This window comes from Plectropomus leopardus, chromosome 9 (genome assembly GCF_008729295.1).
Source record: "Plectropomus leopardus isolate mb chromosome 9, YSFRI_Pleo_2.0, whole genome shotgun sequence".
Lineage (NCBI taxonomy): Eukaryota > Metazoa > Chordata > Actinopteri > Perciformes > Serranidae > Plectropomus > Plectropomus leopardus.
In genome coordinates this window covers 14,777,598-14,794,340 of record NC_056471.1, presented here as the reverse complement: position 1 = coordinate 14,794,340, position 16,743 = coordinate 14,777,598, and the positions used below count along the sequence as shown (strand labels likewise).

The 16,743-nt window shown below is 39.7% G+C and overlaps 2 protein-coding genes across 2 annotated transcripts; both read right to left on the bottom strand.

Annotated features, from left to right (window-relative positions):
- Positions 1 to 1,904: 1,904 nt before the first annotated feature.
- Positions 1,905 to 4,986, bottom strand: c1qtnf2 (C1q and TNF related 2). Its single transcript, XM_042493573.1, has 3 exons — positions 4,867 to 4,986; positions 4,261 to 4,515; positions 1,905 to 2,813 (listed from the first exon to the last, which is right to left on the bottom strand). The coding sequence occupies exons 1-3, from the start codon at positions 4,892 to 4,894 to the stop codon at positions 2,167 to 2,169; spliced, it is 930 nt and encodes a 309-aa protein (XP_042349507.1). The 5' UTR covers positions 4,895 to 4,986; the 3' UTR covers positions 1,905 to 2,166.
- A 1,242-nt stretch (positions 4,987 to 6,228) lies between these two features.
- On the bottom strand, positions 6,229 to 15,090 carry slu7 (SLU7 homolog, splicing factor). The gene is made up of 15 exons (XM_042493119.1): positions 14,954 to 15,090; positions 14,523 to 14,687; positions 12,314 to 12,467; positions 12,145 to 12,225; positions 11,836 to 12,000; positions 11,565 to 11,630; positions 11,311 to 11,442; positions 11,009 to 11,106; positions 10,851 to 10,918; positions 8,853 to 8,992; positions 8,557 to 8,718; positions 8,379 to 8,480; positions 8,188 to 8,265; positions 7,286 to 7,405; positions 6,229 to 7,136 (listed from the first exon to the last, which is right to left on the bottom strand). The coding sequence occupies exons 2-15, from the start codon at positions 14,675 to 14,677 to the stop codon at positions 6,957 to 6,959; spliced, it is 1,701 nt and encodes a 566-aa protein (XP_042349053.1). The 5' UTR covers positions 14,678 to 14,687; positions 14,954 to 15,090; the 3' UTR covers positions 6,229 to 6,956.
- Between the last annotated feature and the right edge of the window lie 1,653 nt (positions 15,091 to 16,743).

The window sequence follows — 16,743 nt, the reverse complement described above, 5'->3', positions numbered from 1 at the left end:
AGGTCAGCGTCAGAACTACAAACACCGACTCGTGACAAAACTATTTCATTTTATTATTATTTTTTTTTACAGTGTGTGAATTATGTTCTTTTCTTCAATTCATTATTTACTCATTTTAGTTCAGCTGTTATTAATGTATCACTTTGATATTAATCTTAGACACTTTTCATTCAAACCAAGTTTCTGTAAGCCTAGAAAACATTTGATTGATTGGTTTGTTGATTAAAGCAAAGGACCACAGTTTACATACTAAAGTAACAGAAATAGAATAACGTCTTTTTTTAAAAAAAAAAAAAAAAAAAAGGTAGAACAAAAAGTTACCTTTTCACATAACCCCATTTATTTATTCATTTATGTATAGGTCTTGAAAGGGCCAGCCCTAAACCTTTGGGGGCCCTAAGCAGGATTGGGTTGGGGGGGGGGCTTCATTGTAAAATGTTGTCACATCATACTGAATCATCTTGCAAATATTAGTTTAAGCACAAAATGTACAAATGAGCAATAAAGATAAAGATAAAGTAAAACCTGTTAGAATTGAAAGTTATTTATTCCGGCCCAGAATAAATATGACTACCTGGGTGAGATGACTGTAGAAATAACTGTTAAAGCCTCCACTTTGGTAGAACTAACTCTTAATTTTTTAAAATACATTTATTAATTCATTTTTAAATCTTAAGCTCTTGATTATTAGTTATTTTATTTTAAATGTCTTCATCCCCCATTTTTTTTAACTTTTTTTGTTTTACCCTAACATACTTCAGACGTTATTCTTATTATTAACTGATATATGTTGTAACATGGTTGTCATATTTGTTATTATTCTTTAACCTCGGATGAGATAGGTAGTGTGGGTTCATTGTTGGAATAACTTGTAATGACTCTTAAAATGCTAATAAAATCTGTTCATTAAAAAAAAGATAGCTCTCCCGTATTTGATGCTCACTAGTCAATGAGCCAATTTCTTAGTTTTACTGAATTTAGGGCATCAAATGAAACACTCACACACAAATAATCTGTTGTCATTCCAGCTTTGTCAAACATACGGCCCTCGGGTCAAAACTGACCCACCATGGGGTCCAGTCTGGCGCACTGGATGACTTTGCACACCTAATACTGATACACTAATGAAGGCTAAGAGGTGTCAGGTTAAACGGTGAGTATCCCTTATCACTTAAAATGCTGCTTTAGAGACTTTTCCCCCCAGAATACAGTTCTCTGACATAACAACGAATACTTATTGGGGTCATATATAAAGATCATTGTGAAGAACATTGTGCAAAATATTGTCAGCAGCTTTTGTACAAAAGATTCTGTATCAGACTTCTGTCTGTAAACAGTAGTTGTTGAACGCTAATGCTAAGCCACTGCCCAAACGTTTGATTTGTAATTTTTTGTAAGGTAGGAGATAACCTGCTTCCTAATGAGCTTCCACTTTAGTTTGTTGTGTTGATGCCAGCCTTACTGCACAGGAGTGGAAATGTATAGAAACATGTACATGCAATGATGGTGAGTAGTAGACTGACTGAATGTGGAAAAGAAAAAGATGAAGTCGAAGAAAAAGATGTTGCTGTTTTTCTTGAGACATCTCAGGCTGTTCACCATCTGTTCTGTGAATGGATGGACATTTTCAGGATGAAGGTCATTACACTTAAATAAAGAGGAAAATTTGAAGGTGTTGTTATTTAGGCCTCCATGCTGGTCCAGCTTACTTGAAATTAAATTGAGCTGTATTTGGGCCTGTGAACTACAATGACTTTGACACCTCAGAATTATACTGTAAAATAAATAATATTGGTTTAATTTCACTTTCAATTGTATGTTGTCTTTGAGTATTAAAGAAAATGTATTTCAGAATATGGTTTGAGCTACCTATATCAATGAAAAAAACAACAACTATGGCAGCCTGTAAGCTTATTTATTGCTTATTGGAAAAATTAAAAAAACGTTTGTCAGAATCATAGCACCATAAAGGTTACTGCAGCTAAAACAGAGGGCTTTTCCTCTGTTGGCTCCCTAACTATTGTTGACTTTTCTGTCCTTGTGTGCCCCCTGGTGTCAGAGAGTGTTAAAAGTCAAAGACGTCTATCATTGTGGAATGATCTCCTTCAGTTTCCATAATATTTTGATACAAAATTAAGCCAATTATTAAAATAAAATAAAGCTTTCTCAGGATTGACTGTCATCCTGAGCGTTAGCTTTTCTATCAGCCTCCATGAGATAGTCCTGGTCAGCATAGATAAGAAAGCCAGTGAAGGTGCTGTCTGTCCAGAAAGGGTCAAAGAAGAGTCCGTTCTGCTCGGAGTAGAAGATCTGCAGCCACACCTGGTCAGACTGCTGCAAGTGCAGAACAGTGGACCCAGACGCCACATCATGGTTCCCTGTGTTTGCATCAAATGTCTTGATCTTGTACTGTCCATTGTGGACCAGCCCAATGGCAAGGTGCTTATTTGCCAAAGTGATGTCATATGTGAAATAATAGACCCCGGGAATAGCACAGACAAACTTCCCACTGCTGGCGTTGTAGTGATCCCCCTCATTCAGCAGAATCCGGCTGAAGCGGATGGGCAGTCTCTCTTTAGGGTAGCTCTTTGTCACCGCCACAGAGAAGGCGGATCGGGCCGCACTGCCACAGCTACACCCTCCTGGAGCTCCTTGCTGACCAACGTCACCCGGCTCTCCCTTTTCACCTCGTTTTCCAGCCACCCCTGGTATTCCTCGCAGCCCCTTCAGTCCTCGAGGTCCAGCCTTGCCGATGACACCTTCACGCCCTTTCACGCCTGGCTTGCCTGGGTTCCCTGTCCTCCCCGGATCACCTGAGAAAATGACAACAAAATGCTTATGATTTTATAGCTCAGCATGATAAGCACAAATATCTACAACAAAAGCTAAGTAGAGCTCCCTCATCAGACCGTATAACTCACAGTTTATTATCATATGCTTAGGAGTGCATCAACATGCAATACCCTTTTATTTTGGTGACATTGGCTGCACTTCCTTAATGCTGAGGTGCCAAAGACCCTGCTGATGTACATCAGATTTTTTTTTTTTTTAATAAAAGTAGTAGTAGTGTAGTAGTAGTGTAAGTAAGTAAGTGTAAGTCAGAAATGGCCAGTAGGTATTGTTATTATCATGTTGTATAGGTTATATGTATATGCATTTAGAGAATACATAAAATGTTTGTTGATAAACGTTATTCTACATTATGACCTAACTTACATCTGGGGTCACTAGTATGAATGAATTACTGAACGGGTCTACTGGGCCCATACCCAGAGGCCCAAAGAGTCAGGGGCCCTTCTGGCTCTCAACTACAAAATGTCACTCAAAGGTCAAATTGACACATACCGACCAGCAAGAGACTCAAAATGACCACAAAGAAATCTCAGACAACAACAAAGAGATGCAAAACAGCCGCAAGGAGACCCAAAGATACTCATGACTATGAAAAGGAGCAAAAAATGTACAAAGAATCACAGAGCTACTACAAAAGGATGCAAAACAATAACAAAGGTACCCAAAATGCCCACAAAAACACACAAAATCACCTCAAAGAGATGACAAGCAACTACAAAAGGATGCAAAAAAAATTACAGACAAAAAATGACTACAAAGAGACAGAAAACAACAGATGACTATAAACAACTACAAAAAGGGGAAAAACAACCACAGACACAAAACACCGCAAAGAGACACAAAACCACAGAGAGATGCGTAACGACTACAAAGAGATGCAAAACAACAACAAATAGACGCTAAACAACTGTTAAATTAGTGTCTTGCTCTTATGGAGGTGATGGGGCCTTCTGCATGTTTGTGCCCAGGGGCCCACTGCCTCTTAATCACTGGTCTCATGATCACTGATCACCAGAGAGGTGGAAAACTCTGTCACACATCCTATTAATAGTCAGTGTTAAACTAAAATAACAGAAATCCAAATAGACTTTACAGATTAATGTATTTAGGAGGTACAATCTTGTGTTAAAACCACTGTCAACAGCAGTCAGAGATTTAGAGCAAAAATGAAAATGAATTGTATTTAAACATGTTCAACAGCTGGTTTCTCTGACAGCCAAAACAGATTTAATGTGTCTCTGTAGCAGACTACTGAAATGTGCCATTAGTTTAAAATGATCTTTACAAGCAGTTCTCATACAACTGTGAAAAGTCATTAAGTAGCAATATGATAAGACAAACATAACATAAGCTGGAGCTGTTAGAGAGGGCCATTAGGGTTGGCAATACAACAGAAGAGTCAACTACCTGCTGCTCCCTTTGAACCCTTCTCTCCATCTTTTCCATCCGGGCCGTCCCTCCCTGGGGGCCCCATAGGGCCCATGGCCCCTGGAGATCCAGGAGCTCCAGGGTTCCCAGCAGGCCCTGCTGGGCCTGGCAGACTGCAGACCAGCTGTGAGGAGTGGATGGTGATGTTGCGGCCTTTCTTGGGCAGGGAATGTGTTTGGGAGAAGACGACAGACAGCAAACACAACATCACACATATCTGAAGCATGATGGTCACTGTGGAACCAAAAGAAGACAATAATTATGTACAACAATAATGTGTTTTAGTTTTGAGTTAGTCGCAATCGGATGATTCAACTTTCTTCTAATAAAAAACATTAAATCTGCTTATAAGACTGAAATGGAAAGTGGTTGCAGAGTACATGCAAACTATTTACAGCAATAAACATGGGGAAAAAAGTTATTATCCTAATGGTGTGGTCAGTTTCATACTATGACTCAGCGCTTAATGAGAAATATGATACATCAATCATGCACGAAAAACTCAAAGCAAAGAATTACAGCATGTTTTTGCACAGGGAGTGTATCGGACATTAAAAAAAAAAAAAAGGGAGCGTAAGAACTCACCAGTTGAGAAATTGTGACCAATGGGCATTTTTCAGCTCTATCCACGTCCCTTTTCTGCACAAGAGTGCACAAACTCTCCTACATGATTTTCCAATAGTCGGGTGAGATAGCATTCTTCAAGAGAAGAGCTGCAGAGAAATGTGCAGCCCAGTGAAACACAGTCCATAACATCCGCCCTGTTTAGCAAGCAGCGTACACTGCCAACACATACTTTCACCCTGATGTCATTAAACTGCAGTCAGTGCAGCAGTGCTGCACAGCCGAAGCGGTGACGCATCACTTGTTCTCAAACTCAAATTGTGGGAAAGTACGATGTTATATAACAGACATGACATGACAGACATGACTGTATAAAAAAAGCCACCTACATTTTATAATTACGGTAAAGTTTCATCTTTGTGTGTTTTAAATATCAGACAGAGCAACATGGTGGTCTGCAGTAAAATGCACTCTGAATATGACCAGATGTGTTTGTGTTTATGGCTGTGATGCAGAGCCGAGAGCAGAGAGACATATAAAAATGCTCCAGCTGCTGGGTGAGGCAGTTCCTTGTGTTCAGAGATCTACTGTATTCACCTATAACTGGAACCATGTGAACAGAAATTACATAACCGGTTGTTGTGTTGCAGGTTTCTATGGGATACTATTAGCAAAAAAAAAAAAGAGATATGATCACACAAAAAAAATGTTTCATAACAGACCTGAAAATACTATAATGTAGCCTTGGGATTAGCCTCAACTGTCAAATAATAATAATGAGTTAGAATAATATCTAAATTGTGTGACAGTGGAGAAAAATGTTTTCCATAATTAAAGACAATGTTTTCAAAAACACTACAAGAGAGTTAACTGCTAGATTAGCAGCATCCAGTGCAATTTCAAATGCTGCAGTGATATAAAAAGCACAGAATGCACACACGTATACACTGCAGCTAACAAGCTCTACGCCTTAAAAATCACAGTGAGAATCTTGACTGACAATATTACTAAATTTCTACTTTCTTTTGATCCATGACATACAAAGCTTCCCATTCCACCATTAAAGATGCACTACGCAAGCTTTATAAAAAAGTAGTGACCAAAAAAAAAAAAGTAGGCACCAGACCATAAGCAGCAGGCATCCAAGAAGAAAAAGTGTTGCTAAAACGCAAATAAAGTGGCAAACGCCATAACAGATTCACTCTGTTATGGCCTTGGTTGGCTTTTAGTTTTGCTGGCGAGCATGTTCACTAACGGTAACCAACAATCCTGCATAGCATATCGTTAGTGAGCAATGAAGACATATTTCATATGGCTTATGGAATTGCTGTTGTAAATGTTAATCAATGTGCATAAAATAAACACTTTTTCACAGAGAGAAAGTATTCAGACAAATATACAGAAGTTTATTATAAAAATGATGCATTAATGTATCTAAAAGAAGATCTGTTTATCAAATTACAGTTGAGACTAAGGGTGGCTCCCAATCAAAATAAAACCAACTAATATTTACATTTGTTTCACGTAGCACTGTTTAAAGGTGCAGTTAATGATTCTAGTCCAATACACTTTTTGTCAGACTCAGTGAATATCGCATCATGGTTAATTAGCGGTCAGTGTTGTGTGCATGCTGGGAAAAAAAAGTGTTGTTTATACACAACCCCGGCTCACAGCGACTAAGACAAAGACAAACACTATTATAGCCAAACCAGTGTCGCTGCTGGTGCACGGTGGGGATTGATGGATGCATAACGATGAAGACAGTGGAAGCAAGAGGAACACCTCTGACCACTGATGGGAGGGCTGTATTTGTTTGGGTGTTAAGGTCAAACATCAGCGTCATCTCCGCAATCACTGATTCCAGCTTTCCGTACAAACAAAAGCAGGTATTGTTGTCCTTTGGTGTGCTGACCCGTGGCATCCTAAACAAAAAGTGTTCAACATTATATTAACAAAACATTGTACACAGTTTCTTCCATGTTTGTAAACAAACAAGTCCTGTTGTAAGTTTACAAGATAAAAGTCCAGTTTTATGAGTCTGAGACGTTTTTTTTCACCGAGCAGCAGCTCTGGTTAGAGTCCGTAAGGAGAGTGTCGGTGATGTCAGCAGGTCACTGTCCAAGGAATGACGCCATGGGATCATCTGGCCGGCAGCGTTTCATGCGGAACGCCTCCATCTCCTCCTCAGTGGGCGCCTTCACTTCCTGCAGGCTGTTGTATGGCCTCTTCCTCTCATCCATCTGCATTATTGCCTCAAAGTGCTTCGCCCGTTTGTCCTCTGCTTCCAGCGCCTGGGAGGAAGCAGCAGGTTGGAGGAAGCAGCAGGTTGGAGGAAGCAGCGGGTTGGAGGTCAGTCACAGAGAAATTGGTCAAACCAGAGATACAGACAGATGAACACAGAACCACTTTCTTCCACCTGAAAGCAGAAAAATGACTTTACCTTCTTCAGCTTCTCTTTCTTCTTCTCGTCGTCGTCTGAATCACTGTCAGAGCCGCGCTTCTTGTTCTTCTTGCTCTTCTTCTTCTTCTTCTTCTCCTTCATCATCTTATCTCGATGCATCTGGAAATTCAAAACAATGACACAGTTAACAGAAAATCTGGGGGCGAGGGGAAAAAAATGTTTTCTTTAGATGCATCGCAATTCTCTCTTGGAAGATTTTGTCTCGATGCAGAAAAATCGATACATTTAAAACTCAATTCTCAACATTATGATCGCCTGTAACAATTAGACTGTGCCCTGTGTCCCTGTCAGCTGAAAAAAAATGGATGGTGAAACGCAACAAATGTAAACGTGGTCTAAACTGGACTACTTCTTGACTTTTTTAAGGATGGCTGGGCGTGAGCGATCACAGATAAATACATAAACTATATTTCTAAATAACTATTGTTGTAATTTCATTTTCTAGCCCTGTTTGTGTTGGATTATGTTATTTGACCTTGTCTCGGCTAGATCTCACTTGCAAAAGTGTTACAGATAGCAACTATCAAAACAGTATTTTATGTTTTCACCCGGAGTTGCCCCCAGCCAGATCACAATTGACCAAAATAGACAAATAAGTCATCAGTTTATTTTGATTATGGATCAGAACATCACTCTATGTTTTAAAAGTAGCAAGTTGTCACACAGTGAGAAAAAAGAAATGATGTATAGGAACTACTATGATGCATCAAGGTGCATTGATAATCTTTTTACGCATCGGAGTCCTCTGAATCAGAACCCCACTCTAAGGTGCCTAGAGATTCCCACCCTTAATAGAATCAGACCTACGTTTACTCTAACAATAAAAACACGAATGTGATTTGAGAAACATTCAAATTTTAAATCTCGTCAATGTCACTTACTTCCAGAAGAGACTTGGGCTCTTCTTCCTCCTGCGGCTGCGTCAGTCCCTCTTCAAATGGAACACAGTCTGAGTTGTTCTTCAGGTTGTGAAGGAAACAAAAATAGAATGAAAATCATGAAACTAAAAAGTAAAAATGCATGTAGCTTGTGTATCGGACAGCAATTGAGCGCTTTAAGTGCATCCACTTACTATTCCAATTCCGGTCTCTCCTGTGCAGTAACTCTGTTTGACCATGGAGTGACAACACTTGAATCCCCAGAGGCCGTCCTTCCAGAAGGAGCCCCAGATACACTAAAGACAGAGGATAGTTTTAGAATACAAAATGTGACAAAATAGGTTTTTCCGCAGTGTGTTCAGCAGTCCTCACAGTGTGGTTGTTGATGAGCACGTCCTCCTCATACTTGGAGCGAGCCACGGCCTTCTCGAGCCCCTTCAGCACTGCGCCGTGACGGGAGTACTCCACGTAGTCTTCTGTCTGAGCCAAGAGCAGTTCTCGAGGCGGTGCATCCAAGTGCTCTTCACCGCCATACTGATTGTCACATACAGGAGCACAAACATCATCAGTGAAGTATTCAGTCAGAGTGAACACTTAAGCCACTATGCACCAATGTCGAGCTCAGAGACGTTTCACGCCCTGCTGCTAAAAAGACGTCAGCTGCGTACCTTCTCCAGAATGCCGTCCCTCTGCTTCTCCTTAAAGTCCTCCTTCTTGACCTTGAAGGACCGGTGCAGCAGCTCCAGCTTGGTGGGGTCGGCCTGTAGGTGCACCTCAGAGCCTCTCTCATAGGCCTCCCAGGCAAACACTGTCACAACATGAAGCATTGATTATTATTCACAAGGTACAGTACAAATACTTGCCACATACCTGTTTGAGAGGGAATGTGATTTGTGTGTCTGTCCAAAGTGTGAGTGTTGAGATTTATAAGATTTATTAAAAAACTGTGATTAGTCCTGCCTTTGGTGTCCTGTGCCATTATCTGCCTGGTTATATCAGAACAAGAAGACACGTTTTGGCTAAGAAAATAATTCCCATAACATTTACAGTTGTTGGTTTTGTACCTTGCTTGATACTATATACATGCAAACTAACTTTAAGAGTTAGTTAATTTAGCTTTCTCTGCTAGTTACGTAAAGGTGACTTCAGGTAGCGACTGATCAAAGTAATGCTGGATTTGACATTCTAAGTTTAAAAAGCAGTGACGACTAGTAGAAGTAAGCTTTCCTTTCTGATATTGTTCTACTATTCAGTGAAATATTCACTTTATTGATCTTTCTTATATCAGGTATGGTGGACATGTGTCTAAAGCACACAACTTGTCTGGTCTAGACAACGCACACACAGCTGCGATGGAAAGTCCACATTCATGCTTTAATTCAAGCACAGGGGATTTAATGTGCTAAGAGAGCTTTAACATCACGGGTGTACCAAGAGGGTTGCAACGGTATGAGATTTCCACAGTACGATAATCGTCTCAGAAAATATCATAGTTTCAAGGTCTACAGTATTACGAAATTATTACTATCATGTACAATGACCCGTAAAGGAATGAAAACAAACGTTTTTTTTGTTTTTTGCTTGAATAGATCCTTCACCATAATTGAACCTTTAATTTTTTTGGAAGTATGTGTATGTAATGCATTAAAATTAAGGTGAGGGGAGCCCAGTAGCACAGCTGGTAGAGTGGGTGCCCCATATACAGAGGCTCCGTCCTCACCGCAGCGGCCGCGGGTTCCACCCCGGCCTTTGGCTGCATGTCATCCCCTCTCTCTTCCTTTCATGCTCAAGCTGCCCTAACAAATAAAGGCAAAAAGCCCCCTAAAAAAAAAATAATAAAATGTGAGATTCTCCATCCGGTTGCATTTTCTTTTTCAGTACTGTTGATAAGCAAATGTACACAGTTTTTCATACTACAGTATACTATGAAACTGGTATACCGCTGCAACCCTTTGTACCAGTTTGTACAGTACAGACTATGAGGGACGGTGTCTGCCAAATCATTCTTTGCACTGGGATCAGCATTCATTTACACTATTCTAAAAATGCCAACAGCATGACAAGGTGCTGAGTGCTGCAGGTTTGCTGTCTTTTTCTGCTGACAGCTGAGACACGCACTTTCAGGTGAACGCTGCACTCGCAACGGTCACTTTTTATTGTCACCGGCCTATCACAGTGGAGGAGGGGCTGGACAAATACACAAAGAGCGACTGTCACATTCTAGATGTTCAAATGCAGAACAACAAGAGTGGAGGAGAAATACTGAATGTTCATATATTTATTATCAATATGGGTTTCCTCGTCCACAAAATCTCATGAACCCTCGCAGACCAGCGGCTCCGCCCTCTCTCCCTTCATCCACATCAAGTATTCTACCTTGTGCAGACATTTTTGCTGCTGCAGAGAGTCCCTATCATAGTAACCAGGTGCAACCAGCTGAAAAAATGCTCCAAAGCACTCTTTAGCGTGTGAGCTGGGCCTTTATTTTGAAAAGTGCCTGGCGTTCTCAGCTGGGTGAAAATGCTTTGGTGGACATGGGGCATAACTTTCTCATTGCTGCAGCAGTAAAAATATGCTTTTAGAAACAAAAAGTCCTAACAGAAGAATAAAATTGCAAAACTGAGAATGAAGTTGGAGAAGAGCTGAAAAACATCTGGATGACTTACACTGTGTTTGAGCCATAGTGATTGTGTCTCCACTATAGCGAGCAAAGTTGTCTCCGGCATACCCCACCCTGTCGAACAAAACGTTTTAAAAATTATTTCAGTGTCAGCCAGGAAGAGTTTTTGAGCCATCAGGACATACAGTAACAAAAAAAACATACTCATCTGGATTCATGCCAGTGTTGGAATACGGGTTCTCTCTCATAGCTCGAGTCTTTGGATCATAATATGCTGAATTTGGATCCAAATTCCTCAAATACTGCAAGAAAAACAGACAAGAGAAGTTCAGATGAACGGTCGTCTCTGAGTTAGCAACAGTACCTCACCTGTTATTTGAACACACAGCGTTAAAAGTGGACATTAAAGGCAACCAAACATGGTCTAAGTATCGTCTCAGTTAGCTAAGAGTAAAATAGTAGTTAAGCATGTGCAACAGGCCTGTGTCTCCAGCTGTGTCTCTTACTTTAGCCGTGTCTTCTCTGATACGCAGATTCCTGACAGTGATTCGTCTCTTGGAGTCAAAGTTCTGACCAGGCATGTCGATGTCATCCGCATATTTATCTTCATCCTCGTCCTCACTGTCATGTTCCCGCTCCTGCAGAGGAATGATTCAAAGAATAAATGTTAAGTCCTCTAGACAAGAGACTGACCGTTATCTCTTTAATATAACAACAATGCAACCCGTTGTTGTTATATTGAGTTTGACTGCATACTTACAGTTTGGTCCAGTTTTCCAGAGGCCAACTCATCCTGAAGCTTCTGTGCCTTCAGTGTCCTTTTGGCCTGAGATTCAGCAGCAAACACAAAGTAAGATTCACGAGGTAAACAGGAAGTGGACAGCATGGTTTTGGTTATAAGGACACTTTTTTCGTACTCGCAGAGATCACATGGTCTCACCGAAGTTTGTTTTTATTATTTTTCTCAACAAAAGCGACCAAACTGAACACTCCAGAGTTAAACCAAGCTAATCCTCCTCTGGACTGCTTACCAGATCTACTTTGGCGTACTCTTCCACGATGCGCTGGTGCTCCTCTGGGTCATAGCCGTTCCACCGATCACGCTTCCCATCATAGTCCAAATCAAGATTTATCTGACTGTGTTCATCTGGAGCTATGCCAGTGCCTGTGAACTTCGCCCCAACCTTTCTGGGTCGCTGATGAGACAAAAGTGAAGGTCAGAGGTTCACATTATTTATGACAGATCAAATATTCTCTTCATGCACCGGATTAGAAAAGAGTGGGAGTGCATCTATACGGGCAATCTATATAATCTATAATCTAATCTATATACAGTTTACCTCCAAGCAATCCTTCTTCTTGTGTGTCATGGCGCCGCAATTTTCACAAGCTCCCTTACGAAATTTAGTGGCCACAGGCGTCTATTTAGAGGGAGGAAAAAAATGAGCTCTTAAACTTAAAGTTAATTTGTAACAGCTGCATGAAAGTAAGTTATTGATACCCGCTTACATCTTGCACTCCTCTCTTGTACCACTCTCCTATAGCTGAGTACTGCAACTCCTTTTCAGCCTGTGGTCTCTGATGCTTTAGTGTGGGCCTTTTGGATGGGTCAATGTACCATGGCACTGATGAAATGTACTGTGGGATGTGAGGGTTTATGTCCCTGGAAGAAAGGGGAAAAAGTACAAGTGGGTTACATTAATATCACAACAGAAGCTTGATTTTAAATACATCAGTAAAAGAGAAGTGTTTGTTTAACGTCCTCTGTGTTTGGGAGGAAGTAACCTTTATGATGTTTTTAGGATTATCTCTGCTTCAGCTTGAAGACTATAAATGTGTAAATACAAACTGTGGGAATCAAACTTTACACCAATTACACCATATAGGAAAGGTGGTTAAGATGAGAAAAATGAAATGCAGAGTTGGGTACACACATCTAACCTTTACAGCTGCTGGGTCAAAAAAATCAAACTAAAGGAAGACTCAGACAAAAGATGCGCACCTCGCATTACCAGCTCCCACTAATTTAAAAATGTTTCTGTCTCACAAAGAGCTTTGTCAGACATTGTCAAATCACCATCACAAAGCAAAACTAGCGTTTTATTAGTCACAAACACATTCATCACTCAGGTGATTTTCATCTGCATGTGTGAGAGACGAGAACGATTCTTGTTTGTGTCTTGCAGATGACAAAAACAAGCACTGAAAATTTAAGACAAAGATATGTTAAATTTGGTTATTAATTTCCTCGAATAATGGATTTTGATGGTTATGCATCCATGATTGTTGCATTTTAAAGCATATCCGTGTTGTAGAGAGTGCCGTTTAAATCCAGTAGTTGGCGGTAATGCAACATTTTGACCCTCGAAATCAAATTAATCTCTTCACCTTATTGGGAAACATCCAAGCAGAATGCGTGATAATCAGAAACTGTGGATCACATGATTCTTCGGTGTCTGAAATATGTAAGTGAAAGACAGTTGCTGAAAATGAACTGGAAATTAAGGGAACTAAAACAATGCATCTTAAAAGAGCATTTTCTAATTGCTCTGGAGCATCAGTTTTAAAGCATCCTTAAAATACTGGACTCGTGCCAAGGACACTGCAACATGGCAGTTAATGGCAATAATGTATTTTGAATTTGTGTCATCTTCCACATGCCAGTGTCAGGATGTATCTTAGCTGGAATTTTAATTATTCTTGTTTTCATGGTTCACTCACAGCATATTTTAACATACTATGTGTTTTTGTCTGTAACTTATGCTACTGCTTGAGTTGGCCATGGCACTCTCGAATAAGATATTTTTCATCTCAAGAGGGTTTTTTTTATTGGTTAAATAAAGAAAAAATAAATAAATGAAAATTTTGGATGCCAATTAGTGTTTGAGTTTAGGTTTTGGGGTGTAACAGTGGATGACAAACTGATGTAAATAAAGTAAAGTATATGTTAGATTATAAAGCCACAGGAATTCTGTACTGTTCACTTTTTCTGCCTTACCTAAGTGACGGTGTGGAGGTGTGGGGAAGCATGTAAACAACTCACACACGACCATTGTTTATTTTACAGAAATGAGCAGCACGAATTATACATAAAGTGGATTCAAGAGAACACACGAATGGACTTTTTAAGAAGTCAGGATTACTAGAACTTATAGATCTAGTAAATTTACAGACTTTGTTAGTTATGTTCAGGGCAAAAAGCGGAGGATTACCAGAAAATATACAAAAGTTGTTAGTTTGTAGTTCAGTAGATGAGGATCATAGGAGTAAATCTAATTTTGAACATCAATATGCACAAACTGCTTTGAGGAAAATGCGTATTTCAGTATGTGTCATGTCAAACTATGGAATTCTTACAACCTAAAGGTTAATATCAATATATTTCAGCTCGAAAAGATGTATGAAATAATTAGACAATATGAAGCTGGCAGGTAATGTTTTCCTGACAGATGGTGAGTTGCTGTATTTGCCTTTTGATTCTTCTTTCTTTCTGATTTCTCTCCAAGTACTGACAACTGGGTAACTGACGGACAGACCTTTTTTTTTTTTTACCTTGTTGATTTATTTTAGAGAAAGGGGCTGGTAAGAGAAAATTTCTTTCTGGGGAAAAAATTGAATACAATGCTGCAAATGACTAGTGGTTTGATTTTAAGCTGCCTGTTTCCATGAGCGGGATAAAAGTGAAAAGTCAACTCTCTTTGTGCAGACATAAACTTACTTCCCCTCCTCGTCCACCTCAGCCGGAGCGTTACCCAGCTTCCTCTGCTCCTCCAGCTCCTTCTTCTTCCTCCAGTCCTCTCGGGTCATCTTCTTGGGCTCATCCAGGCCCACGATCCCCTCCGAGCCTGCGCTCACCTTCGTCTCCTCGGCCATGTTTACTTCACTGCAGAGCAGCCGCGAGACACAGCGGGGGGTTACATTAGAAATATATCTGCTCTGAATGTACTCCTTTACACTTCACTACGTCGTTTTGCAACCGCTCACCCAACCTGTTAGAGCATTTTATTCACAGTTAACGCTAAAAGAGTCAAATCTGGAGCTACGTCACTCTCGCGTTAACGTTGGCTAAGCAAATTTAGCTGTTTGTGACTTGAACGTGGAAGAAATATTTGTATTTCTTATAAATCGATTTGGTCATGACTTGCTTACCTTTTTAAAATCCGGCGAAATACACAGCGGTTGATATTTCCTTATTTTTTCCCCCTATATCGCTGTTTCTGAGCTCCTCCGTAATGTTTTGGCTGGCTAACGCATGAGAGTCGCCATTTTACGTCAACTGCAGCTACGTAGCGTCATTTCTTCTTCTGCGGTGTTAAATAAAATCAGCGTGATGTCGCTGCTGGAAAGAGCGAAGTCTAGTGGAGACACCACGAACCACAACAACAAGGCGGAATAAAAACAGCCTTTTATTCAAGGACTGATTATCTTAATTAGTCCTTGAATGAGTTGTATAATGTCATGTCTAAATCTCCTGCACTTTGATCAGTTGTCCTTGTCGTCCATGGTTTATTTTCTGTCATATCGTTTCTTTTATTTCATTCCACTATTTCATTTCATTTGACTGGAGATAAATATGTTCATATGTTTCTGGCTTGTAATGTTTCATATGTAAGATGCTGTTCCTAGCTGGACTGAATACTAAATATTTCAAATAAAATAAAATAAAAGTTTTTTTCATGCAACAAACAAGCCGTAGCAGCATCCCACATATGCTATAGATTGAAGCAACATTTTTGTGTGCATTTATTTACCATCCATGATTTTATTAGTCTAATTGTATTTTTCTTTTTTCTTTCTTTTTTCTTTTCACTGGCTGTCCTTTAGTCAGTTTGTATTATTATTAAAACCACAAATATTATTGACTTAAACACTTGCCCAAACTATTTCCTCACAGCTGCGTCCCTACAATAACCACTCACATCTCCTCCATGCATCCAGGGTTCATCTCTCTGTTTCAGTTTTCTTTATATTTTTTACTGGTGCCCACCCCTACTCTCCTTTCTGAAGGTCATCGCTGTGTCTTTATTGTTGAGTATTTTTTAAAAGCTAAGCTAGACAGAAAAAAAATCCGATTTCTTTTCTTCTTTTTTTTAAAAGCTCATTTTAACGTCATTTTCCTGTCAGCATTTCCTAATTTCTTGTAATCTGCATGACATCTCTTGCCAAGTTGTTTGTTGCCTTCTTAGCCATGTTTGCTCTGAGTCTCAAAGGTTGAAATATTTGTACGAAGCATTCAGACATAACACAAGAAACTGGTGAGGATCCAGGTTTCAAATGGTTAATTGAAAAAAATAAACCTTCTGATACAATTTATGGTGAAAAAATAACCCGGGAAGTTACAGGAAGCACAATGACCACCAATAATAATAACAATAATAATACAAAAATTTAGATGTAAAAAATCTTCGGTTTTGGGGGGGCTCACTGGAAAGAGCGTCTAGAGTCCTTATTGCAGCAGCCCAGGTTTGAATCTGGCCCAGGCTCTTTGCTGCATGTCATCACCCTTTCTCTCTGTCACTATCACTAAAAAGCAGAAATTCAGAAAAATAACATTAAAAGAAAATAAATATTATACTCCCTGTCTCCTGGCTGCTCATGCATCTTGCTTATCAATCAAACATGTGCATGAAATATGTCAAGCTTTCAGCAGCTGACGTGAAAATATCCGGTGATGTTTCACCTTGACCCTTTTAGACAAGATTTCATGTGCCAGATACGACTGTAAGGGAATGAAATACAACGAAGAGCATAAGTACTTTGATTTTATTTTCTAAGTCAGTGAATGGGACAGAAGTGATGAATGCAAAAACAAATATAAGTTATATCCGTCATGCCTTTAGAGATTGCAGAATGTCACGGCATTACTTTATATCTCTGTGAAACTGTAAACCAGAACAAGAACAGGCTGTTTTTTTGTTTTTGTAGTGAGACATGTATGG